The 25,550-nt window shown below is 39.0% G+C and overlaps 1 protein-coding gene across 1 annotated transcript; it reads left to right on the forward strand.

Moving 5' to 3' along the window:
• The first annotated feature begins 3,717 nt into the window (after positions 1–3,717).
• On the forward strand, positions 3,718–24,930 carry LOC105907512. Its single transcript, XM_031562789.2, has 8 exons — positions 3,718–3,742; positions 4,877–5,029; positions 8,878–9,123; positions 14,881–15,201; positions 21,622–21,654; positions 23,298–23,480; positions 23,772–23,876; positions 24,066–24,930. The coding sequence occupies exons 1-8, from the start codon at positions 3,718–3,720 to the stop codon at positions 24,215–24,217; spliced, it is 1,218 nt and encodes a 405-aa protein (XP_031418649.1). The 3' UTR covers positions 24,218–24,930.
• The last annotated feature ends 620 nt before the right edge of the window (positions 24,931–25,550 follow it).

Here is a 25,550-nt window from a genome sequence, read left to right on the forward strand (position 1 = left end):
CTCCATAATGTATTCAGTTCTTCTACCTAATCATTGCATGATTCAGGCAGTGTATGTCACTCTCTTGTGATGTATACAGCTGGGGTGGGCGGAACAATCATACCTCCCCTCATTTTCGTGTTCAACAGAAGCACAGATCTTTCCCCCAACTACCACCACCTCCAGCACACAGGAGAGTTAATTTGAAAAAGATGTCCGAGCTCTGGGTCATCTGGGTTCTGGTCTTTTTTGGTACCTTTTCACATTAAACATAGCATTGCACTCCTTGTCACTCTTGCATGTTCGTCTCAATAACAGTAGTCATTTTTGTGCTCCATTTTTATCAGGCTTCACATCAGGACAAGTGACGCATCCAAAGATCTGGACTTTGGTTAGAGCTGGAAGAACTGCACGGATAGACTGTGTGGTTGATGGCTCTTTCTCTCTAAGCTCTACCGCCTTGCACTGGTATAAATGGAAAGATGGTGAAGCTCCCACACGACTCCTTACTTTCCCCGCTGGCAGCAACAGTGCTCAGAAAGAGGAAGGCATGGCAGGCACAAAAATCACTGCGGACAAAAAGGGGCAAAAGTCAACTCTAACCATCTCTGCTTCAAGCGCCGCTGACAGAGCCAACTACTGCTGTGCGGTGTGGAGTGATGACACAGTGCTGAGTTTCAAAGGAAGCTCAGACAAAATCTGCCACTGTAGCATAATGTGGTGACATAAGGTGCGCGCTGCACTGGGGGGCTTAGAAAACCAATGTTTCGTTTTACCTCAAAACACCTTGGGAATTAAAGGCACAGTCCACGATGTTGTCTAAATTGATGAGCTTGATGAGTTCAACAGCCACCCCTCCTTTGCATTGTTATGTTGACTGACTGGAATATACAATGGCTGGGTTCAAACCACTTTGTTTGTTTCCCATTGACAGAGACGGGACTGTGCATGAACACCAGTTCTTTTGAGTGCACAGAGAACGGAGAGTAAGAGGACCATTAGGAGCCATTTGATGAATTTGCCAAAATAGTGTATTAAATGATCACAGACTGTACCTTTAATGCAATGCCTCAGCACTCTGATGATTGAGTGATTCAAATTATCATAAAGAGAATTCAATGTAAGCACGATTGTCTCGATTCTCAATTTATTCAATAACTATATTCAGTGAATATAAGGTTGGCCCCACCTTTGTTTTTTTTTTTACAAAACATTTCAAATTTTACACATTTCACATACTGGATATCCCTAAATGTCCCAAAAAGATTAAGTTAGTTTTATACATTTATTATTACATAAAAAATATTTGAAATTATTTTTCGGACAGGGAGTTTTTCCTTGCCCCTGTCGCCATTGTGCTGGGGTGTCAGGCCCTGGGCTATGTAAAGCATTTTATTGTTTTGGCACTATATAAATAAAATTGAATTGAATTATTTCATTATAGGTGCCAAAGTTATTGCCTTTGTTTTTTCGTCATATTTTTCTACATAGATAGATAGATAGATAGATAGATAGATAGATGGATGGATACTTTATTAATCCCGAAGGAAATTTAGGAGTGCCTGTGGTGTTTTTCATTACATTTGATTTCATTACAACCAAATTAAAAATATTTTGAAATGTGACACGGCTACTTTTGGTGGCATATGAGTATGGGCCATATTTTGATACATTTTGGCTAAAATTGCTTCCGATACGGTGGCTTTGTGTCTCAAAAGGGCAAATTTATAAAAATTTGATCAGGATTCACATGCGAGCAAGTCATCAAGCAGAAACCAGGGGCTGTGACAAGAAGAAAGAGAACTGGCTCATATAGACTGTGAGGTGGATAAGAATTATCGTTCTTTGGAATTCCATAGCTCTCTTCTCTTGTGTATGAAGGAGCATCACAGTCCTTTAAAAAAAGATATAAGACGTGTTCATTTGTGAAATGTGTCTAAATGAAATCAGATTTCTACCCATATCAGTCCAGCTTTAATATCTAAGGCAGCAAACACTATAAAGCATTTATGCCCAAATGGACTAAACGTTTATATGAGAAACTTTAAATCATCTAAAATGTTTAATCTAGTTTGCCTGCATGGTATAAAAAAGGAGAAGATTGTTCTGATTTGAGAGGCCCAATACACAACAGAACCCTTTTAGTGGATCATGTTGGATGTTTTTGCAGGATGGCATATTACCTTTGCACCTGTCCTTACACAAGCAAAGCTTTAATAACACAGGGCCTTGTGGCTCAGCATTTAGCCCACTTCAGATCCCAAATCAGTGCCTGCTGGTGCCTACATGGTCACCTATGTGGTTTAACTGAATACCAAAATGAGTTAGAGAGGAATTTCAGTCAACATTTAAAACACTTCTAACCCCCCCATAAATGTGTCCATTCTCATGCTGGGATGATCCTGCAGTATGAACTACTGTAAACATCCTAATAGAATATCAACAAGTTGCCGTGTGTTAATAGAAATATAGACATTACTGACATTACTGTCTGCTTAATTAAGAGAACCGAGCAAGAACAAATGGAAAGACATTACCTCATCAAATCCCTCAGATGAAATCTTGTCATTTTGCAATGTTATCATTGTTGCTCCTAGCACAGGAAGACTGACCAAGAATGTCCTCTGCACCACCCTGATAGGCTGACGGCACATTTGAACTCCTCCTCCTGCTCTATATCATACCTGTAGAGCTAATATATCACCAACGGCTTTAACATATCTGGTGTTCTTAAGTCTATGCATTTGGAACACTGAGGAGAATCATGGGTCCCCCCCTTTTATGCATATTTTTCATTCTTATCACAGGTGAGATGGAATCTGACAAATGGAATGTAATCTGTTGTTTGGAAAATATCTCCCCATGCGCATACGCTTTTAAAAAATACAGCTTATGTTAGAGCCAAGTATTGAGTAAAGTGTGTGGTCAATATGTGAGTATAGAGTCTATGTGACCTAAGATGTGGAACTGCAAGAGTTTAAGTTTAGTTGTGAAATTCATTGATCACTGATTCTAAAAGCAATACAGATTAAAACATCTTTAAACTGAAACGCACAGGTATTTTTAAACACTGACCTTAGATTTCTTTCTTTTCAGTGGTGGGAGCCGTGGAACTGGATCAGAAGATCAGTGTAACTGTTCCACTGGGGACACCGGCCTCAATTCACTGCACATATGGAACAGGGTGTTACAACTACATCCACTGGTACCAGAAAAAGGAGGAAGAGAGCTTCAAAAGAATCCTGTACATAAAAATAAGTGATGGAACCAGGACAAATGATCCTGATTATAAGGATCATAAGAATTTCGAAACAGAAAAAAAAGGAAATGAACTTTATTTAAAAATCCCTAATGTAAAGTCCTTCCCATAGAGCAGTGTACTACTGTGCCTGCTGGGATTCACACAGTAAGTATTAGTGTAAACCGCCTGCACAAAACTACAGCAGCAGGATGTGCTGATATAAAAGCCACATTTCCACCAGAGGGGAAACCCAAAAGATTCACATATTATATGCGACTTCCAAAGAACCAGAATATTGCCACGTTTTGTGTCCAGAATGGTGAGGAATATATTTATATACCATCCAACTTCAGTTATGTTGAGAATCCATTGGCAGTATTCTGCAATCATAGACAAACATGATCCACACTCTCTCTTCTCTCTGTGTATTCAGGGGCATCGCAATACTTCTCACCACAAAAAAAATAAGACTTGTTCGTTTCTGAAATGTTGTCTAAATGAAACTCAATGAGCTCTACCCATGTCAGTCCAGCTTTAAATATCTCAGGCAGCAAACACCATAAATCATTTATGCCCAAATGGACTTAACATTTATATGAGAAAACTTTAAATCATCTAAAAAAAATCGAATCTAGTTTGCCTGCATGGTATAAAAAAAAGATACGATTGTTCTGATTTGAGAGGCACAATACACAACAGAACCCCTTTAGTGGATCATGTTGGATGTTTTTGCAGGATGGCATATTACCTTTGCACCTGTCCTTACACAAGCAAAGCTTTAATAACACAGGGCCTTGTGGCTCAGCATCTAGCCCACTTCAGACCCCAAATCAGTGCCTGCTGGTGCCTACATGGTCACCTCATGTAGTTTAACTGAATACCAAAATGAGTTACAGGAATTTCAGCTCAACATTAAAACAATTCTAACCACATAATGTGTCCATTCTCATGCTGGGATGATCCTGGCAGTATGAACTACTGTGAACATCCTAATAGAATACAAACAAGTGTCCGTGTATTAATAGTAAGAAATATAGACATTACTGACATTACTGTCTGCTTCATTAAGAGAACCGAGCAAAGAAAAATGGAAAGACATTTACCTCATCAATCCCTCAGATGAAATCATCTTGCAATGTATTATTGTTGCTCCTAGCACAGGAAGACTGACTAAGAATGTCCTCTTGCACCACCCTGATAGGCTGACAGCACATTTGAACTCCTCCTCCTGCTCTATATCATACCTGTAGAGCTAATTTATCACCAACGGCTTTAACATATCTGGTGTTCTTAAGTCTATGCATTTGGAACACTGAGGAGAATCATGGGTCCCCCCCTTTTATGCATATTTTTCATTCTTATCACAGGTGAGATGGAATCTGACAAATGGAATGTAATCCGTTGTTTGGAAAATATCTCCCCATGCGCATATGCTTTTAAGAAACACAGCTGATGTTAGAGCCAAGTATTGAGTAAAGTGTGTGGTCAATATGTCAGTATGGAGTCTATGTGACCTAAGATGTGGAACTGCAAGAGTTTAAGTTTAGTTGTGCAATTCATTGATCACTGATTCTAAAAGTAATACAGATTAAAACATCTTTAAGTTGAAATGCACAGGTATTTTTAAACACTGACCTTAGATTTCCTTCTTTTCAGTGGTGGAAGCCGTGGAACTGGATCAGGAGATCAGTGTAACTGTACCACTGGGGACACCGGCCTCAATTCACTGCACAGATGGAACAGGGTGTTTCGACTACATCCACTGGTACCAGAAAAAGGAGGGAGAGAGCTTCAAAAGAATCCTGTACATAGATATAAGTGATGGAACCAGGACAAATGATCCTGATTATAAGGATCATAAGAATTTCGAAACAGAAAAAAAAGGAAAAGAATTTAATTTAAAAATCCCTAAAGTAAAGTCCTTCCATGCAGCAGTGTACTACTGTGCCTGCTGGCCCTCCCACAGTGAAAATAACGGTGAACATCCTGTGCAAAAACCCTGATAAGTTGACAGGAAATTTTAATATTAAAACTGTAACTCCTCCTCCACTCCATGCGTCTGAAAAGCTATAGTCTCCGGATGGGTCCACTCCGTGCGTCTTTATTGTGTCCTATCTACAGAGTTGAGCTAATGTATATTCCAAACTGTACAGTTGCTGACTATTTGAATGCACTATTTATACCGTATTTCAGAGAATAACTGTGTTGAACCAGTATTTCAGTATGCCACTCACTGAACAATGACAAACTAAATGAGTCAGTCAAGTGTTGCATTTCACTGGCGGAAGGTTAAAGGCAAACACAGTGCAAAGGCTTTTCTGAAGTTAAACGAAGTGAAGCTGACCTTTGATAAATTGACCTTGATAAGATTTCTGTCTTTTCAGGGGTGACTGAAACATCACTGTGACCGCAACACTGAGGACTCTGGGCACTCTGGGTTTCAGTCCAGGAGTGGATTTCATTGTTGGAAAGATGTAAAGAAAATAGAAAAATCAACACACCGACTTTCGGATTTCTGATATTTCTTTCTTTTCAGTGGTGGGGGCTACAGCAGACTACACATGTGTACTACATTCACTGGTACCAGACTACACATGTATACTACATTCACTGGTACCAGACTACACATGTGTACTACATTCACTGGTACCAGACTACACATGTGTACTACATTCACTGGTACCAGACTACACATGTGTACTACATTCACTGGTACCAGACTACACATGTATACTACATTCACTGGTACCAGACTACACATTTATACTACATTCAATTAATATAAGGATGGAAACAATGATGGAATAAAAAAACGAAGGAGCTAAAATGATGGATGGAAATAACATGATGGAGCAAGAAATACTGAAAAAACAGGTTTTTAAAAATCTAATTCATGAATTCACATAGGTCTAACCATGTCCATTAACATAAAAATAAAGACGTTTTATGTTGCAAATTGTTAGGTGAAAATTCACCCTAGTTACCTCAGGACTCCGGAGCTGCATATAAGTATATTTATTAGACAAACAACAATTGCAATCGGGCTCACTCACAGCACAAGGCTGAAAGTGAAGCAATGATAAACACATCGCACAAGGTTTATATAGACAGAAGTTGAGCGTTCAGCAGGGAAAACCACGTGGTGGATTTCTCACGTCCGAGGCAAGGATGGAAGTTTTGCAAGGTCGGAAGAAGCACAGTTCGTCCCTTCTTATCACTTCTGGTCTAAACATGCTCTTGTACATATGCAGACTAAGTGGCACCTAATAATCTTAGTTACACACACGCACACAGAAACACAGAAAAGCCATGTTCCTGCTTACATAAGTACATGATTTATATAAGGTAATTAATAATACAAGGCACTTGATTATTATATTCTTAAGTCATTAACAGTGTTTGGAAATGATCTCCATCACAAATGTTTTTTCAAACCACTAAAATGTGAACAAATTCCCCCATATCCACCAATACCTAGTAATAGTGTGTGCTATGTGTGCTGGTGACGGGGAGAAGGACCTCCATTCCCATGCACTATGATAGGGATTGTACTACATCCATCCACTTAATACTAAATAAATTGTCCTCTCATTCAGCACTACAGCACTGTTCTTGCTGCGAAAGACAGTTTGAATACAAGGCTTACAGTTTACAAATCGTGCCAAAGCAGGTGGGCAGGATGTGTTAATATAAAACCATAACTCCTCCGCACAAATAAGGCGCCACATATTTCTTCACTTTCATGTCTTCGTCTTTGTGTTCCAGACAAGGACATGAAAGCAAAGCCATGGGTCCACAACTTGCACTTGTCACTGTTCTCTTACAAACAGGTATGAGAAATGATGCATGTAGACATTTTTCTGAACTGAAACAGATAGACATTTTTAACACACACTAATCTCTAATCATTCGTTTCTCTCTTTCGTTTAGTGCAAGGGATTGTGCTGCTCCATCCGAGGATCTATGTGGTTGAATCTTTTGGAAAAAAAGCTTCAATTGACTGCACGTACAAAACAGGGTGCTGGGGTTACATCCAGTGGTACCAGAAAAGGGCGGGAGCTGGCATTAAGAGAATCTGGGACCGGAAAAAAGCAAATGATCCCGACCATGAGTTCCAGTCAGAGAAAAATGGAAACACTTTCACTTTAAAAATCCCTCATATTTCATCCAATCATTCAGCGGTGTACTACTGTGCCTGCTGGACCTCCCACAGTCAAAGTTACAGAGAAAATCTTTTGCAAAAACCCTGGTGTCTGGCGAGGAAATCGTCTTGTTATCATATAGAGGGCGCCAGAGCTTAATGAGAGACAAGAAGACGCTTCAAGCTAGAACTTCGTTTTACTGCTTATTCAACCTGCAAACAAGAATGGCTTCATTCGGTGTGAACCAAATTTGTATCATATTTCATCATAAGGATGTGGGCAACCACCTTGAAAAGAACTTAACAGCAACTCAAAGCAAGTCATCCGGATTCATTCAGTTTTGTAAATATTGCAATCAAAAGTGAGCATTGTCCCAATGAGCTTTCCAGAGACTGGAGTCTGAAGCCTGAATAGGCGTGTGTTGACAACAACAGTCTTTACATGGGGGGTGTGTGGGTGTCTGGCTGACACCTTGAGAAAAAGCCACCTCTTAAAGCAAGGTCCCCTCTGCATAAGGCTGACACAACAGAAGTAGAATTAAAGGAAAAGAAGAAATTCTCACACTGCTGGTTTACAATCAACAATGTTTACCAGCACTGGCACAGAATGGCAGGGAATGGCACATAATGCCACATGTTTCTAGCTACAGTTTACAGTTTAAGTATGTTACATTAGGTGAAGCAGCGTAGTATGACAATAGCAAGAAGTCAACAAGTGGCAAGTTCAATAGTTTGAGTGCTTCAGATCAATTGCACAGACCTGTGGTTGTGAGAAGAGAGAACGTCAGCCTGAAATACGGGAGGACTTCCTCAGCCTGGGCCTGTAGCTGCATCATTGCAGAATGGTGTTTGTTGTCCAGCACATCATTATGAGAGCAGGTCAGAACTGCATCAATGGAATTACAACAGGCAAGCAGCATAAAAAAGTAACAGTTAAACAGTCCACTAAAGTTTCCACTAAATAATATCCAGTGAATACTTCTGATACCTCTGCACTCTTTTCTTTCACGGTAGGATTTGCTGAACAGGTTTAAGGAAACAGGTTTAAGGAAAACCTTCTCCATAATGTATTCAGTTCTTCTACCTAATCATTGCATGATTCAGGCAGTGTATGTCACTCTCTTGTGATGTATACAGCTGGGGTGGGCGGAACAATCATACCTCCCCTCATTTTTGTGTTCAACAGAAGCACAGATCGTTCCCCCAACTACCACCACCTCCAGCACACAGGAGAGTTCATTTGAAAAAGATGTCCGAGCTCTGGGTCATCTTGGTTCTGGTCTTTTTTGGTACCTTTTCACATTAAACATAATATTGCGCTCCTTGTCATTCTTGCATGTTCATCTCAATAACAGTAGTCATTTTTGTGCTCCATTTTTATCAGGCTTCACATCAGGACAAGTGACGCATCCAAAGATCTGGACTTTGGCTAGAACTGGAAGAACTGCACGGATAGACTGTGTGGTTGATGCCTCTGATGGCTCTTTCTCTCTAAGCTCTACCGCCTTGCACTGGTATAAATGGAAAGATGGTGAAGCTCCCACACGACTCCTTCATTTCCCCGCTGGCAGCAACAGTGCTCAGAAAGAGGAAGGCATGGCAGGCACAAAAATCACTGCGGACAAAAAGGGACAAAAGTCAACTCTAACCATCTCCGCTTCAAGCGCCGCTGACAGAGCCAACTACTGCTGTGCGGTGTGGAGGAGTGATGACACAGACACAGTGCTGAGTTTCAAAGGAAGCTCAGACAAAATCTGCCACTGTAGCATAATGTGGTGACATAGGGTGTGCACTGGGGGGCTTAGAAAACCAACAATTTGTTTTACCTCAAAACACCTTGGGAATTAAAGGCACAGTCCATGATGTTGTCTAAAGTGATGAGCTTGATGAGTTCAACAGCCACCCCTCCATTCCATATTTATGTTGACTGACTGGAATATACAATAATATACAATCACAGACTGGACCTTTAATCTAATGCTTTAGCACTCTGATGATTGAGTGGTTCAAATTATTATAAAGAGAATTAAATGTAAGCATGATTGTCTCGATTCTCAATTAATTCAATAACTATATTCAGTGAATATAAGGTTGGCACCACCTTTGTTTGTTTCCAAAACATTTCAAATTTCACACATTTCACATACTGGATATCCCTAAATGTGCTGAAAAGATTAGGTTAGTTGTATGCATTTTTTTATTACATAAAAATATTTGAAAATCTTTTTCGGGCAGATGATGAACATGATTCAAGTACCATGGACAGAGAACACAAATGCCGGTCAGAATCACGCAAATGTTTACCTGGAATAGGCCAGCAGTTTATCTTACACATGCATAAAAGAAATATTGTCGAGAAACAATGCCAGCCGAATTCTATAATGAGTATTGGGGTTTTCTAAAATGTCACTGTACGTTTGTCAAACCACACCCGGGTGAGCTTGGCTGTTTCATTAGAGGTAACAGCTAAATGACACGTGAAAACTTCTTCTTCTTTGGTATGCCTCAGTTAAGTTGGAGATTTTAGTCTACTCTGTTGACTGTGCATCCGAGAACGACACCAAAACAGTTTGCAGTCTTCTTGTTCTCGGTAAACATTATTCAGTATTCAGATCTTATCATTCTGACACTCATTTCATTAATCATGTTACTTCTTTTCCTTTTTTCAATCAGGATTCACATGCGAGCAAGTCATCAAGCAGAAACCAGTGGCTGTGGCAAGAAGAAAGAGAACTGGCTCATATAGACTGTGAGGTGGATAAGAATGATCGTACTTTGGAATTACATAGCTCTCTTCTCTTGTGTATGAAGGAGCATCACAGTCTTTTTAAAAAAAGATATAAGACGTGTTCATTTGTGAAATGTGTCTAAATTAAATCAGATTTCTACCCATATCAGTCCAGCTTTAAATATCTGAGGCAGCAAACACTATAAAGCATTTATGCCCAAATGGACTAAACGTTTATATGAGAAACTTTAAATCATCTAAAAAAAATTCTAATCTAGTTTGCCTGCATGGTATAAAACAGAATAAGATTGTTGGCACAATACACAACAGAACAAAGCTTTAATAACACAGGGCCTTGTGGCTCAGCATCCAGCCCACTTCAGACCCCAAATCAGTGCCTGCTGGTGCCTACATGGTCACCTCATGTAGTTTGACTGAATACCAAAATGAGTAACAGGAATTTCAGCTCACTTCTAATAACATAATGTGTCCATTCTCATGCTGGGATGATCATGGCAGTATGAACTACTGTGAACATCCTAAGAATATCAACAAGTGTCCGTGTATTAAATGGTAAGGAATACAGACCTTACTGACATTACTGTCTGCTTCATTAAGAGAACCGAGCAAAGACAAATGGAAAGACATTTACCGCATGAATCCCTCAGATGAAATCTTGTCATTTTCCAATGTATTAGTGTTGCTCCTAGCACAGGAAGACTGACTAAGAATGTCCTCTTGCACCACCCTGATAGGCTGACAGCACATTTGAACTCCTCCTCCTGCTCTATATCATACCTGTAGAGCTAATATATCACCAACGGCTTTAACATATCTGGTGTTCTTAAGTCTATGCATTTGGAACACTGAGGAGAATCATGGGTCCCCCCCTTTTATGCATATTTTTCATTCTTATCACAGGTGAGATGGAATCTGACAAATGGAATGTAATCTGTTGTTTGGAAAATATCTCCCCATTCGCATACGCTTTTAAGAAATACAGCTCATGTTAGAGCCAAGTATTGAGTAAAGTGTGTGATCAATATGTCAGTATGGAGTCTATGTGACCTAAGATGTGGAACTGCAAGAGTTTAAGTTTATTTGTGAAATTCATTGATCACTGATTCTAAAAGCAATACAGATTAATACATCTTTAAGTTGAAACGCACAGGTATTTTTAAACACTGACCTTAGATTTCTTTCTTTTCAGTGGTGGGAGCCGTGGAACTGGATCAGGAGATCAGTGTAACTGTACCACTGGGGACACGGGCCTCAATACACTGCACATATGGAACAGGGTGTTACAACTACATCCACTGGTACCAGAAAAAGAGGAAGAGAGCTTCAAAAGAATCCTGTACATACTAATAAGTGATGGAACCAGGACAAATGATCCTGATTATAAGGATCATAAGAATTTCGAAATAGAAAAAAAAGGAAAAGAATTTAATTTAAAAATCCCTAATGTAAAGTCCTTCCATAGAGCAGTGTACTATTGTGCCTTGCTGGGATTCAGCCTCACACAGTAAGTATTACTGTAAACCGCCTGCACAAAACTACAGCAGCAGGATGTGCTGATATAAAGCCCACAGAAAACAAAAAGATTCACATATTATATGTAACCTGAAAAGAACAGAATATTGCCATGTTTTGTGTCCAGAATGGTGAAGAATATATTTATATACCATCCACTTCAGTGACCCTGATGTTGAGAATCCATTACAGTATTCTGCATCATAGACAAATATGATCCACACTCTCTCTTCTCTCTGTGTATTCAGGAGCATCACAATACTTTCCAAAAAAAATAAGACCTGTTCGTTTCTGAAATGTGTCTAAATGAAACTCAATGAGTTCTATCCATGTCAGTCCAGCTTTAAATATCTCAGGCAGCAAACACCATGAAGAATGTATGCCCAAATGGACGTAACATTTATATGAGAAAACATGACATCATCTAAAAAAATGTTTAATCTAGTTTGCCTGCATGGTATAAAAAAGGATATGATTGTTCTGATTTGAGAGGCACAATACACAACAGAACTCTTTAGTGGCTCATGTTGGATGTTTTTGAAGGATGGCATATTACCTTTGCACCTGTCCTTACACAAGCAAAGCTTTAATAACACAGGGCCTTGTGGCTCAGCATCCAGCCCACTTCAGACCCCAAATCAGTGCCTGCTGGTGCCTACATGGTCACCTCATGTAGTTTGACTGAATACCAAAATGAGTTACAGGAATTTCAGCTCAACATTAAAACACTTCTAACCACATAATGTGTCCATTCTCATGCTGGGATGATCCTGGCAGTATGAACTACTGTGAACATCCTAATAGAATATCAACAAGTGTCCGTGTATGAATGGTAAGGATTATAGACATTACTGACATTACTGTCTGCTTCATTAAGAGAACCGAGCAAAGACAAATGGAAAGACATTTACCTCATGATTCCCTCAGATGAATTCTTGTCATTTTGTAATGTGTTATTGTTGCTCCTAGCACAGGAAGACTGACTAAGAATGTCCTCTTGCACCACCCTGATAGGCTGACAGCACATTTGAACTCCTCCTCCTGCTCTATATCATACCTGTAGAGCTAATATATCACCAACGGCTTTAACATATCTGGTGTTCTTAAGTCTATGCATTTGGAACACTGAGGAGAATCATGGGTCCCCCCCTTTTATGCATATTTTTCATTCTTATCACAGGTGAGATGGAATCTGACAAATGGAATGTAATCTGTTGTTTGGAAAATATCTCCCCATGCGCATACGCTTTTAAGAAATACAGCTTATGTTAGAGCCAAGTATTGAGTAAAGTGTGTGGTCAATATGTCAGTATGGAGTCTATGTGACCTAAGATGTGGAGTTTAAGTTTAGTTGTGAAATTCATTGATCACTGATTCTAAAAGCAATACAGATTAAAACATCTTTAAGTTGAAATGCACAGGTATTTTAAACACTGACCTTAGATTTGTTTCTTTTCAGTGGCGGGAGCCGTGGAACTGGATCAGAAGATCAGTGTAACTGTAGCACTGGGGACACCGGCCTCAATACACTGCACATATGGAACAGGGTGCCGGGACTACATCCACTGGTACCAGAAAAAGGAGGAAGAGAGCTTCAAAAGAATCCTGTACATAAAAATAAGTGATGGAACCAGGACAAATGATCCTGATTATAAGGATCATAAGAATTTCGAAACAGAAAAAAAAGGAAATGAATTTAATTTAAAAATCCCTAATGTAAAGTCCTTCCATAGAGCAGTGTACTACTGTGCCTGCTGGGATTCACACAGTAAGAATTAGTGTAAACCGCCTGCACAAAAACTATAGCAGCAGGATGTGCTGATATAAAGCCACATTTCCACCTGAGAGAAAACTAAAAGATTCACATATTATATATAACCTGAAAAGAACAGAATATTGCCACGTTTCATGTCCAGAATGGTGAGGAATATATTTACATACCATCCACTTCAGTGACCCCGATGTTGAGAATTCATTACAGTATTCTGCATCATAGACAAATATGATCCACACTCTCTTCTCTCTGTGTATTCAGGGGCATCGCAATACTTTCCACAAAAAAATAAGACTTGTTCGTTTCGGAAATGTGTCTAAATGAAACTAAATTAGTTCTACCCATGTCAGTCCAGCTTTAAATATCTCAGGCAGCAAACACCAAAAAGCATTTATGCCCAAATGGACTTAACATTTATATGAGAAAACGAGAAAACATGACATGATCTAAAAAAAATGTTTAATCGAGTTTGCCTGCGTGGTATAAAAAAGGACAAGATTGTCCTGATTTGAGAGGCACAATACACAACAGAACCCCTTTAGTGGATCATGTTCGATGTTTTTGCGGGATGGCATATTACCTTTGCACCTGTCCTTACACAAGCAAAGCTTTAATAACACAGGGCCTTGTGGCTCAGCATCCAGCCCACTTCAGACCCCAAATCAGTGCCTGCTGGTGCCTACATGGTCACCTCATGTAGTTTGACTGAATACCAAAATGAGTTACAGGAATTTCAGCTCAATATTAAAACAATTCTAACCACATAATGTGTCCATTCTCATGCTGGGATGAACCTGGCAGTATGAACTACTGTGAACATCCTAATAGAATATCAACAAGTGTCCGTGTATTAATAGTAAGGATTATAGACATTACTGACATTACTGTCTGCTTCATTAAGAGAACCGAGCAAAGACAAATGGAAAGACATTTACCTCATGATTCCCTCAGATGAATTCTTGTAATTTTGTAATGTGTTATTGTTGCTCCTAGCACAGGAAGACTGACTAAGAATGTCCTCTTGCACCACCCTGATAGGCTGACAGCACATTTGAACTCCTCCTCCTGCTCTATATCATACCTGTAGAGCTAATATATCACCAACGGCTTTAACATATCTGGTGTTCTTAAGTCTATGCATTTGGAACACTGAGGAGAATCATGGGTCCCCCCCTTTTATGCATATTTTTCATTCTTATCACAGGTGAGATGGAATCTGACAAATGGAATGTAATCTGTTGTTTGGAAAATATCTCCCCATTCACATACGCTTTTAAGAAATACAGCTTATGTTAGAGCCAAGTATTGAGTAAAGTGTGTGATCAATATGTCAGTATGGAGTCTATGTGACATAAAATGAGGAGGTTTAATTTAGTTTTGTAATTCGTTGTTCACCGATTCTAAAAGTAATACAGATTAAAACATCTTTAAGTTGAAATGCACAGGTATTTCTAAACACTGACCTTAGATTTCTTTCTTTTCAGTGGTGGGAGCCGTGGAACTGGATCAGGAGATCAGTGTAACTGTACCACTGGGGACACCGGCCTCAATTCACTGCACATATGGAACAGGGTGCTGGAGCTACATCCACTGGTACCAGAAAAAGGAGGGAGAGAGCTTCAAAATAATCCTGTACATAGAAATAAGTGATGGAACCAGGACAAATGATCCTGATTATAAGGATCATAAGAATTTCGAAACAGAAAAAAAAGGAAATGAATATAATTTAAAAATCCCTAATGTAAAGTCCTTCCATGCAGCAGTGTACTACTGTGCCTGCTGGCCCTCCCACAGTGAAAATAACGGTGAACATCCTGTGCAAAAACCCTGATAAGTTGACACGAAATTTTAATATTAAAACTGTAACTCCTCCTCCAAAACAACCCTGCCCAAAGAGTTACAGTTTCCACACATCTGAAGAGCTATAGTCTCTGGATGGGTCCACTCCATGCATCTGAAGAGCTATAGTCTCTGGATGGGTCCATTCCATGCGTCTGAAAGAGCTATAGTCTCCGGATTGGTCCACTCCATGCTTCTTTATTTCGACCTATCTACAGAGGTGAGCTAATGTATATTCCAAACTGTACAGTTGCTGACTATTTGAATGCACTGTTTAAACTGTATTTCAGAGAATAACTGTGTTGAACCAGAATTTCACACCAGACTTTAGATTTCTTTCTTTTCAGTGGTAGGGGCTGTGAAACTCCAGCAGGCAACCAGTATGACTGCATCACTGGTGCCACAGACTACACATGTACACTACATTCACTGGTACCAGAATACACATGTACACTGCATCACTGGTGCCACAGGCTACACATGTACACTACATTCACTGGTACCAGACTACACATGTACACTACATTCACTGGTACCAGACTACACATGTGTACTACATTCACTGGTACCAGAATACACATGTACACTACATTCACTGGTACCAGACTACACATGTACACTACATTCACTGGTACCAGACTACACATGTGTACTACATTCACTGGTACCAGAATACACATGTACACTACATTCACTGGTACCAGACTACACATGTACACTACATTCACTGGTACCAGACTACACATGTACACTACATTCACTGGTGCCACAGACTACACATGTACACTACATTCACTGGTACCAGACTACACATGTACACTACATTCACTGGTACCAGACTACACATGTGTACTACATTCACTGGTACCAGACTACACATGTACACTACATTCACTGGTACCAGACTACACATGTATACTACATTCACTGGTACCAGACTACACATTTGTAGTACATTCACTGGTACCAGACTACACATGTACACTAGATAGATAGATAGATAGATAGATAGATAGATAGATAGATAGATGGATACTTTATTAATCCCGAAGGAAATTTAGGTACACTGGTACCAGACTACACATGTGTACTACATTCACTGGTACCAGACAACACATTCACTGGTACAAGATAATATAAGGATATTAGGGAATCTTACATATTAGTATAAGGATGGAAACAAGGAGCTAAAATGATGGATGGAAATAACATGATGAAGCAAGAAATACTGAAAAAAAACAGTTTTTTTTTATGTAATTAATGAATTGACATAGGTCTAACCATGTCTACTCACATCAAAATAAAGAAGTTTGATGTTGCAAATGTTTTCTCAAACCACCAAAATATGAACAAATTCCCCCATATCCACCAATACCTAGTAATAGTGTGTGCTATGTGTGCTGGTGACGGAGAGAAGGACCTCCATTCCCATGCACTATGATAGGGATTGTACTACATCCATCCACTTAATACTAAATAAATTGTCCTCTCATTCAGCACTACAACACTGTTCTTGCTGCGAAAGACAGTTTGAATACAAGGCTTACAGTTAACAAATCGTGCCAAAGCAGGTGGGCAGGATGTGTTAATATGAAACCATAACTCCTCCGCACAAATAAGGCGCCACATATTTCTTCACTTTCATGTCTTCGTCTTTGTGTTCCAGACAAGGACATGAAAGCAAAGCCATGGGTCCACAACTTGCACTTGTCACTGTTCTCTTACAAACAGGTATGAGAAATGATGCATGTAGACATTTTTCTGAACTGAAACAGATAGACATTTTTAACACACACTAATCCCTAATCATTCGTTTCTCTCTTTCGTTTAGTGCAAGGGATTGTGCTGCTCCATCCGAGGATCTATGTGGTTGAATCTTTTGGAAAACAAGCTTCAATTGACTGCACGTACAAAACAGGGTGCTGGGGTTACATCCAGTGGTACCAGAAAAGGGCGGGAGCTGGCATTAAGAGAATCTGGGACCGGAAAAAAGCAAATGATCCCGACCATGAGTTCCAGTCAGAGAAAAATGGAAACACTTTCACTTTAAAAATCCCTCATATTTCATCCAATCATTCAGCGGTACTACTGTGCCTGCTGGACCTCCCACAGTCAGAGTTACAGAGAAGATATTTTGCAAAAACCCTGGTGTTTGGCAAGGAAATCGTCTTGTTATCATATAGAGGGCGCCAGAGCTTAATGAGAGACAAGAAGACGCTTCAAGCTAGAACTTCGTTTTACTGCTTATTCAACCTGCAAACAAGAATGGCTTAATTCGGTGTGAACCAAATTTTTTATCATATTTCATCGTCAGGATGTGGGCAACCACCTTGAAAAGAACTTAACAGCAACTCAAAGCAAGTCATCAGGATTCATTCAATTTTCAAAACAGTTTTGTAAATAGTGCAATCAAAAGTGAGCATTGTCCCAATGAGCTTTCCAGAGACTGGAGTCTGAAGCCTGAATAAGCGTGTGTTGACAACAACAGTCTTTACATGGGGGGTGTGTGGATGTCCCGCTGACACCTTGAGCAAAAGCCACCTCTTAAAGCAAGGTCCCCTCTGCATAAGGCTGACACAACAGAAGTAGAATTAAAGGAAAAGAAGAAATTCTCACACTGCTGGTTTACAATCGACACTGTTTACCAGCACTGGCACAGAATGGCAGGGAATGGCACACATGTTTCTAGTTACAGTTTACAGTTTAAGTATGTTACATTAGGTGAAGCAGCGTAGTATGACAATAGCAAGGAGTCAACAAGTGGCAAGTTCAATAGTTTGAGTGCTTCAGATCAATTGCACAGACCTGTGGTTGTGAGAAGAGAGAACGTCAGCCTGAAATACGGGAGGACTTCCTCAGCCTGGGCCTGTAGCTGCATCATTGCAGAATGGTGTTTGTTGTCCAGCACATCATTATGAGAGCAGGTCAGAACTGCATCAATGGAATTACAACAGGCAAGCAGCATAAAAAAGTAACAGTTAAACAGTCCACTAAAGTTTCCACTAAATAATATCCAGTGAATACTTCTGATACCTCTGCACTCTTTTATTTCACGGTAGGATTTGCTGAACAGGTTTAAGGAAAACCTTCTCCAAAATGTATTCAGTTCTTCTACCTGTCAAAATCTTTTTGACCATTGCATGATTCAGGCAGTGTATGTCATTCTCTTGTGATGTATACAGCTGGGGTGGGCGGAACAATCATACCTCCCCTCATTTTTGTGTTCAACAGAAGCACAGATCGTTCCCCCAACTACCACCACCTCCAACTCACAGGAGAGTTCATTTGAAAAAGATGTCAGAGCTCTGGGTCATCTGGGTTCTGGTCTTTTTTGGTACCTTTTCACATTAAAACATAATATTGCGCTCCTTGTCATTCTTGCATGTTCGTCTCAATAACAGTAGTCATTTTTGTGCTCCATTTTGATCAGGCTTCACATCAGGACAAGTGACGCATCCAAAGATCTGGACTTTGGCTAGAACTGGAAGAACTGCACGGATAGACTGTGTGGTTGATGCCTCTGATGGCTCTTTCTCTCTAAGCTCTACCGCCTTGCACTGGTATAAATGGAAAGATGGTGAAGCTCCCACACGACTCCTTCATTTCCCCGCTGACAGCAACAGTGCTCAGAAAGAGGACAGCGCGGCAGGTCCAAAAATCACTGCGGACAAAAAGGGGCAAAAGTCAACTCTAACCATCTCCGCTTCAAGCGCCGCTGACAGAGCCAACTACTGCTGTGCGGTGTGGAGTGATGACACAGACACAGTGCTGAGTTTCAAAGGAAGCTCAGACAAAATCTGCCACTGTAGCATAATGTGGTGACATAAGGTGCGCTGCACTGGGGGGATTAGAAAACCAACGTTTTGTTTTACCTCAAAACACCTTGGGAATTAAAGGCACAGTTCACGATGTTGTCTAAATTGATGAGCTTGATGAGTTCAACAGCCACCCCTCCTTTCTATTGTTATGTTGGCTGACTGGAATATACAATGGCTGGGTTCAAACCACTTTGTTTGTTTCCTATTGACAGAGACGGGACTGTGCATGAACACCAGTTCTTTTGAGTGCACAGAGAACGGAGAGTAAGAGGACCATTAGGAGCCATTTGATGAATTTGCCAAAAAAGTGTATTAAATGATCACAGACTGTACCTTTAATGCAATGCCTCAGCACTCTGATGATTGAGTGATTCAAATTATCATAAAGAGAATTCAATGTAAGCACGATTGTCTCGATTCTCAATTTATTCAATAACTATATTCAGTGAATATAAGGTTGGCCCCACCTTTGTTTTTTTCCAAAACATTTCAAATTTCACACATTTCACATACTGGATATTCCTAAATGTGCTGAAAAGATTAAGTTAGTTGTATACATTTTTGCTTGCCCATGTCCTCATTGTGCTTGCCCTAAGGGGGTTTCAGGCTCTGGGCTATGTAAAGCACTTTGAGACCATTTTATTGTTTTGGCACTATATAAATAAAATTGAATTGAATTGAATTATTTCGTTATAGGTGCCAAAGTTACTAATTTATTTTGTTGTTGTTGTCATACATGGAGTGCCTGTGGCGTTTTTCATTACATTTGATGGTGATGGTCAAAAACAACAACCAAATAAAAAATATTTTGAAATGTGACACGGACAATATGGCCACTGTTAGTGGCATATGAGTATGGGCCATATTTTGATCCATTTTGGCTGAAATTGCTTCCGATGCGGTGGGTTTGTGTAAGGGAAAATGTATACAAAATCAGCAAACGTTGCATTGTTTTGAAAATGTATATTTTGTATATGGTTGAATGGTTCCATGACAGTTTGTAAGTGTCAGGTGAATATACCTTTTAAGCCTGGATGTTGAATGTTTTTTCAGTATTAAAATACTGATCCTAAAACAGTCAAAGTTGAAGTGGAGGGAACAGCACAAGAGAATGAAACGCAGACGTTGCAAAACATGATTCAGTACCATGGACAGAGAACACAAATGCCGTCAGAATCACGCAAAATGTTTACCTGGAATAGGCCAGCAGTTTATCTACACATGCATAAAGAAATATTGTCGAGAAACAATGCCAGCCTAAATCTATAATGAGTATAGGGTTTTCTAAAATGTCACTGGACGTTTGACAAACCACACCCGGGTGAGCTTGGCTGTTTCATTAGAGGTACAGCTAAATGGCACGTGAACTTCTTCTTCTTTGGTATGACTCAGTTGAGTTGGAGATTTTAGTCTACTCTGTTGACTGTGCATCCGAGAACGACGCCAAAACAGTTTGCAAGTCTTCTTGTTCGGTAAACATTATCAGTATTCAGATCTTATTCATTCTCACAACTCCTTTTCACTAATCATGTTACTTATTTTCCTTTTTTTAATCAGGATTCACATGCGAGCAAGTCATCAAGCAGAAACCAGTGGCTGTGGCAAGAAGAAAGAGAACTGGCTCATATAGACTGTGAGGTGGATAAGAATGATCGTACTTTGGAATTCCATAGCTCCACTGATATATGGGAAAAGGTGGGAACGGGAACAGCAAAAACGAAGTGTTTTCGATACAATTTGGCGTGTCTAATAGTTGACAGAAATCAACTGTAACCATTGCAAATAGATGCTGACAACCAGGTAAACTGCTATCGTGCGGTCTGAAGTGCGGAGACACACTCTGAAAGGAAAACCTTCGTAAAATCTGCAGATGCAATATAAGTAAAGGTTTGGAACGGAAACTGCTTTGCATTATGGCACTTCCCTGATGTTGTCTATAGTTTCACCCTCACAGTATGCTGAGGAACATGCCTCTCTGCAGCTGATGAACGCACTTTTGCCTTTGCATGGGACCCACAGTCTTGGTACAGATCTCCCAAAGCTACTGCTGTAATACACAGTAGAATCCATTTGAATCGGGTTAATGAGCAATTATCATTGTCCAGTGCAGCAAAATTACTTACATAGAAACAGTGCAAAACACCTCGAATGAGATAAGTAACTCCGGCAATTATATTCATTGGTACCAAAAGAAAGATGGAGAGCCTTTCACAAGGGTACTGTACATAGACGATAAACGACTTTCAACTGATAGAGGACTTTCAACTTTCAACTGATAGAGGACTTTCAGCCATCCACAGAGAAGTGACGTTTCAGCAGAGAAAGACATGGACTTCAATTTGAGGATTTATTCAGTGAATAAAAAACCAAGCCCAGGTTTAAAGAGCCAAGATACTCCAGAGCTGGTTGTTCCATAATATAGAGAGAAATCGCCAACGTAAATAATTGTGAAAGCCACTTCGTAACATACGACAAGAGGAGAAATGTTTTACTCAGTGCAATAGTAATGATGCAAACACGCCTCTCCAGTTATTGTGCTTAAGTTATTCAGTGTGGGAGCGATAAAAGTGTTTGGATCAGGCACCCGGCTCTATGTTACAGGTATGAAACATAAAAGTTGTGTTAATAGATAAAGTAGTCTGGACAACGTTTAGTTAGGCATTGTTAAAATTGGCTGTGGCTATATGTTTTTAAATGGGGGGAATAATGATGGTAATGGCCAAAAGTGCACTTTACTTAGTATCACACAGATTGTTTGTCTTGAGTTTGTAGCAGCTAGCCTCTCATTTGTATCATATTAAAACACACTATTGGTTGAACAAATGGCGAATAGCCACAAAACAACATTTCAGGTTTTGGCAACAACAACGATATTTAATTTGGGAAAACAATCAAATACTGAATATGCTATAAAGATGACTGAGTTATTGTGGTTGAGTGCGTTCACTGTGGGGAACGTAAAAGTCTTTGGATCAGGCACAAGACTTTATGTGTCAGGTGAGGAAACATATAGAAATCACATTGACCAAATGATACCAGGACAAATGTGACAGGAGCTTTTTATTTGTTTTATTTGAAAATTTGATCATGGATAAATATTCAAGAGACACAAGATAGTTAACCCAATGGACAGCGGTATTTGTATTTCATTTAATGACTGTGTACCTCTGGGTATATTAAACGTTTTGGGCCAGGAACCAGACTGTTTGTCACTGGTAAGATCTCAAACATGCCATTTCAGTTATTTTAACAGGTAACCAGGTATAGTCTAAATGTGCACATGTAAAAACAATTCTTCACATAATGTGAATCAGTTTTTTGATGAAGAAACTTTGGAGTTATGAAGGAAATGTTAAGAACTGGTCAGTGATGGAAAAAAAAGTATTATATAAAAATGTACAGTATACAGACAAATATACATATACATGTGAGTGTGGTAGAAGGATAAATGTTTTCATTTTAACTGTTTTTTTAGGTTGTTTATGCTGTGACACTGACTTCCTTAATATTAGTGTTAAAGTACTAAGTGACCATAAACTATTAATCCGACTACCATTTGTAGTACCCTGATATACGGTACCACAAATTAGGTCTTAAAACAAATCCAAGAAATTGGAATATATTCATGACTAGTTAGAATGATGGATGGATGATTAAAATAAGGAGTACTTTAATGCAGAGCACTATTTGTCTTGGACTCAATGACTGTGTGCTTCTGATTGGATTAAACGTTTTGGGACAGGTACCAGGTTATTTGTCAATGGTAAGAAGTCAGGCAATTTTCTACTAAGTTTGATATGGACCAATGCTGCCATGTTGTTCAGTGTAACCAAATTCTTTCCATAACAAATTCTGGGATAACAGATGAGAAAACACTAGCGCTAAAATCTTTAAAGTGTACAATTTTGATATGTGTGTGCTTGTATTTGTGTATTGTTATGTGTTCATATTGCAGTTCTCTTTACTGTCTGAACTTCAGGTACGGAAGAATACAATTAACCAGCAATTCTGTCCCTGATGTACTGTTTTCGTTTTAGATCATTTATTTGTATGTGTACTGCACTTTGCTTCCCAAAAATGAGCTGCTGTTTGTCTTACATCCTCAGATGATGCTGTGCGTCAACCTACGGTGAGCGTCTACTCCAGCACCAAATCTCAAAAAGAGAACACCTTTCTGTTGCCATGCCAGTAATATGTTCCCAGACTTGGTCAGATTCCACTGGAAAGTGTTCAAAGCTGGAAAGTGGGAAACGTGGTGAAGAATGACCGCGAGGTGCTGGAGACCAGCTTCTCAGACAAGACAAACACCAGCATCATGATTATTGACAAGCAGAAGGCCGGTGGCAACCGATACGCCTGCTCCTACACACACGAAGCCCTCAGGGAAGGAAAAGAGAGCAAGCCTCTGGAGATAGAGGGAAAGAAAGGTACCACTCTACTGTTCACTACTCTGGCCAGCATAGGAATTAATGTTATAGTTCTGCTGTTTGAAATCTTTATCAAACCTGCTGTTTCTAAATAGGATGAGTTCGAGAAAATGACATAAAAACAAACCTGCTTTTCACCTGGCTTGTCTCTATGTTTTATTCAACATTTAACATTTAATTGTATACTATTTAATTGTGTACTATTGAATTATACTGTATATTGCATTTTAATTGTATATCATTCGTATTATTGTAATGTATGTTAAATGAATTCACATACTGTGAACTCAGGAGGACAAACTGAGCCGGTGACAAAACCTCAAGCAAAAACCTCCAATGTCACAGTCTGCTCAACACCCAACGACACAGCTATCTCCACGTTACACCAACTAGATGGTAACTACTGGAAACTACTTTTATAACTTTTATAACAATTCACAACTGAAGATATACATTTATTAAATAAACATTCATAAAAATGTACTGCCATTAATATTCCCATTAGAAAATGAGAAAATAGAATGTGATCCTGTCATGATGTGTTTATTTAAGTGTTTGAAATGGCAATTTTTTCTGCTCTGACAGAGTACTTTGGAGCCGCACGCAGTCTGTATCTGGCAACATGGGTGTACACCCTTATGATTTTTAAAAGCACGGTGTACTTCTGCGCCATCTCCTACTTCATATGCACAAAGAACATGAGAAGCAAGCGCTCCCTCAACCGTAGAGCTCCCTGATACAGCGTGCTGGAGCTGAGTGATGTGCTTATTCTACATGCCATTCTTTGTGACGCTTGTGCCAGGTCAAACTTGGGCGCCGATCTTTATCTGATTCTCCCTTTTCAGCAAATACTATTTTCAAAATGTCTCAATACATATCAGTATCTATGCACATTATTTCCTCTTTATTTTCCACCTATGTTGTTTTTTTTTTGTTATGCTTGATTACTTTGTTATGTTTTAAGATGCACATAGCATGATTTTGTCCTGCTGTATTTTATTACTGTCTTATCTATAACTTAACATATACTGTGTATTTTCCATGGCAACTTCTATTTCAATTTCCCAATGATAGTTTTTTAGAAACAAATTATTCTTGTGCTATGTACTTTTATTACCATAGCAAATAATGATTAGGCAATATAAGATTACATTAAACTGGTTTACAAATTATACAAATTATTTAATCACCTGGGTATAACTAGTATGTAATTGTAATGTTAATTATAAAATGCTGAGTTATTCATTCAGACGATCATAGGTAATGTGTTTCAATAAACAGCACATTTTCAATACTTGACATTGCTAATTTCCTTTAATATAATTATGAAAGAAACATTGGTTATTAAGAACTTGATATCAGGACATTTGTTAAAAATACTGCAGGTATTTAATTATATAAAAAAAAAATGTAGACTGCAGTATTACAACTTTGACTGTTGAAATGGATTGTGGGTATATGTTTTGAATAAATAAATAAATATATATTTGTATGCGTACTTCCAAATAAATATTTCTTTAAAGACCATTTCCTTCATTTTGTTGTATTGTATACCTGCAATAAAATCAAAACACGTATTGGCTTTCATATTACTTGCCCATACATTTGGACTAGTCAAAAGCCATGAATAGCTGTTACCATACATAAAACAAGTATATTACAATTCTAAAACTATTCAGATAAAATATTTCTGGACTAAAAGTGAAAGACACACATGACCTACATTAATATTATGTTAGTGAGAATCCATTAAAACTTAATAAATAATGTACTAAATAAATCTCCTAAATCCCCTAATCAAGTAGTCAATCCAGTGCATGCATCTGAATACAGTAAGAAGCCATTTACACACAGGCAGATTTTCAAAGCACATTCAAAGCTTACCATTTTAAGTATTTGTGAGAATATTAATAGATCTGGCACTAAGTCAAACAGCTAATGTTTGCAAGATTTCATGATTATTCCCCCATATTCAGCCCTTGTATTAAAATAGGGGAGATCACTTGAGTTTCTTCATATCAAAACACCTGGATGCCTGATCTGTAGTAAAGCATAGGAAAGTATTTTCAG

The sequence above is a fragment of the Clupea harengus genome, chromosome 25 (assembly GCF_900700415.2).
Source record: "Clupea harengus chromosome 25, Ch_v2.0.2, whole genome shotgun sequence".
Taxonomy (NCBI): domain Eukaryota; kingdom Metazoa; phylum Chordata; class Actinopteri; order Clupeiformes; family Clupeidae; genus Clupea; species Clupea harengus.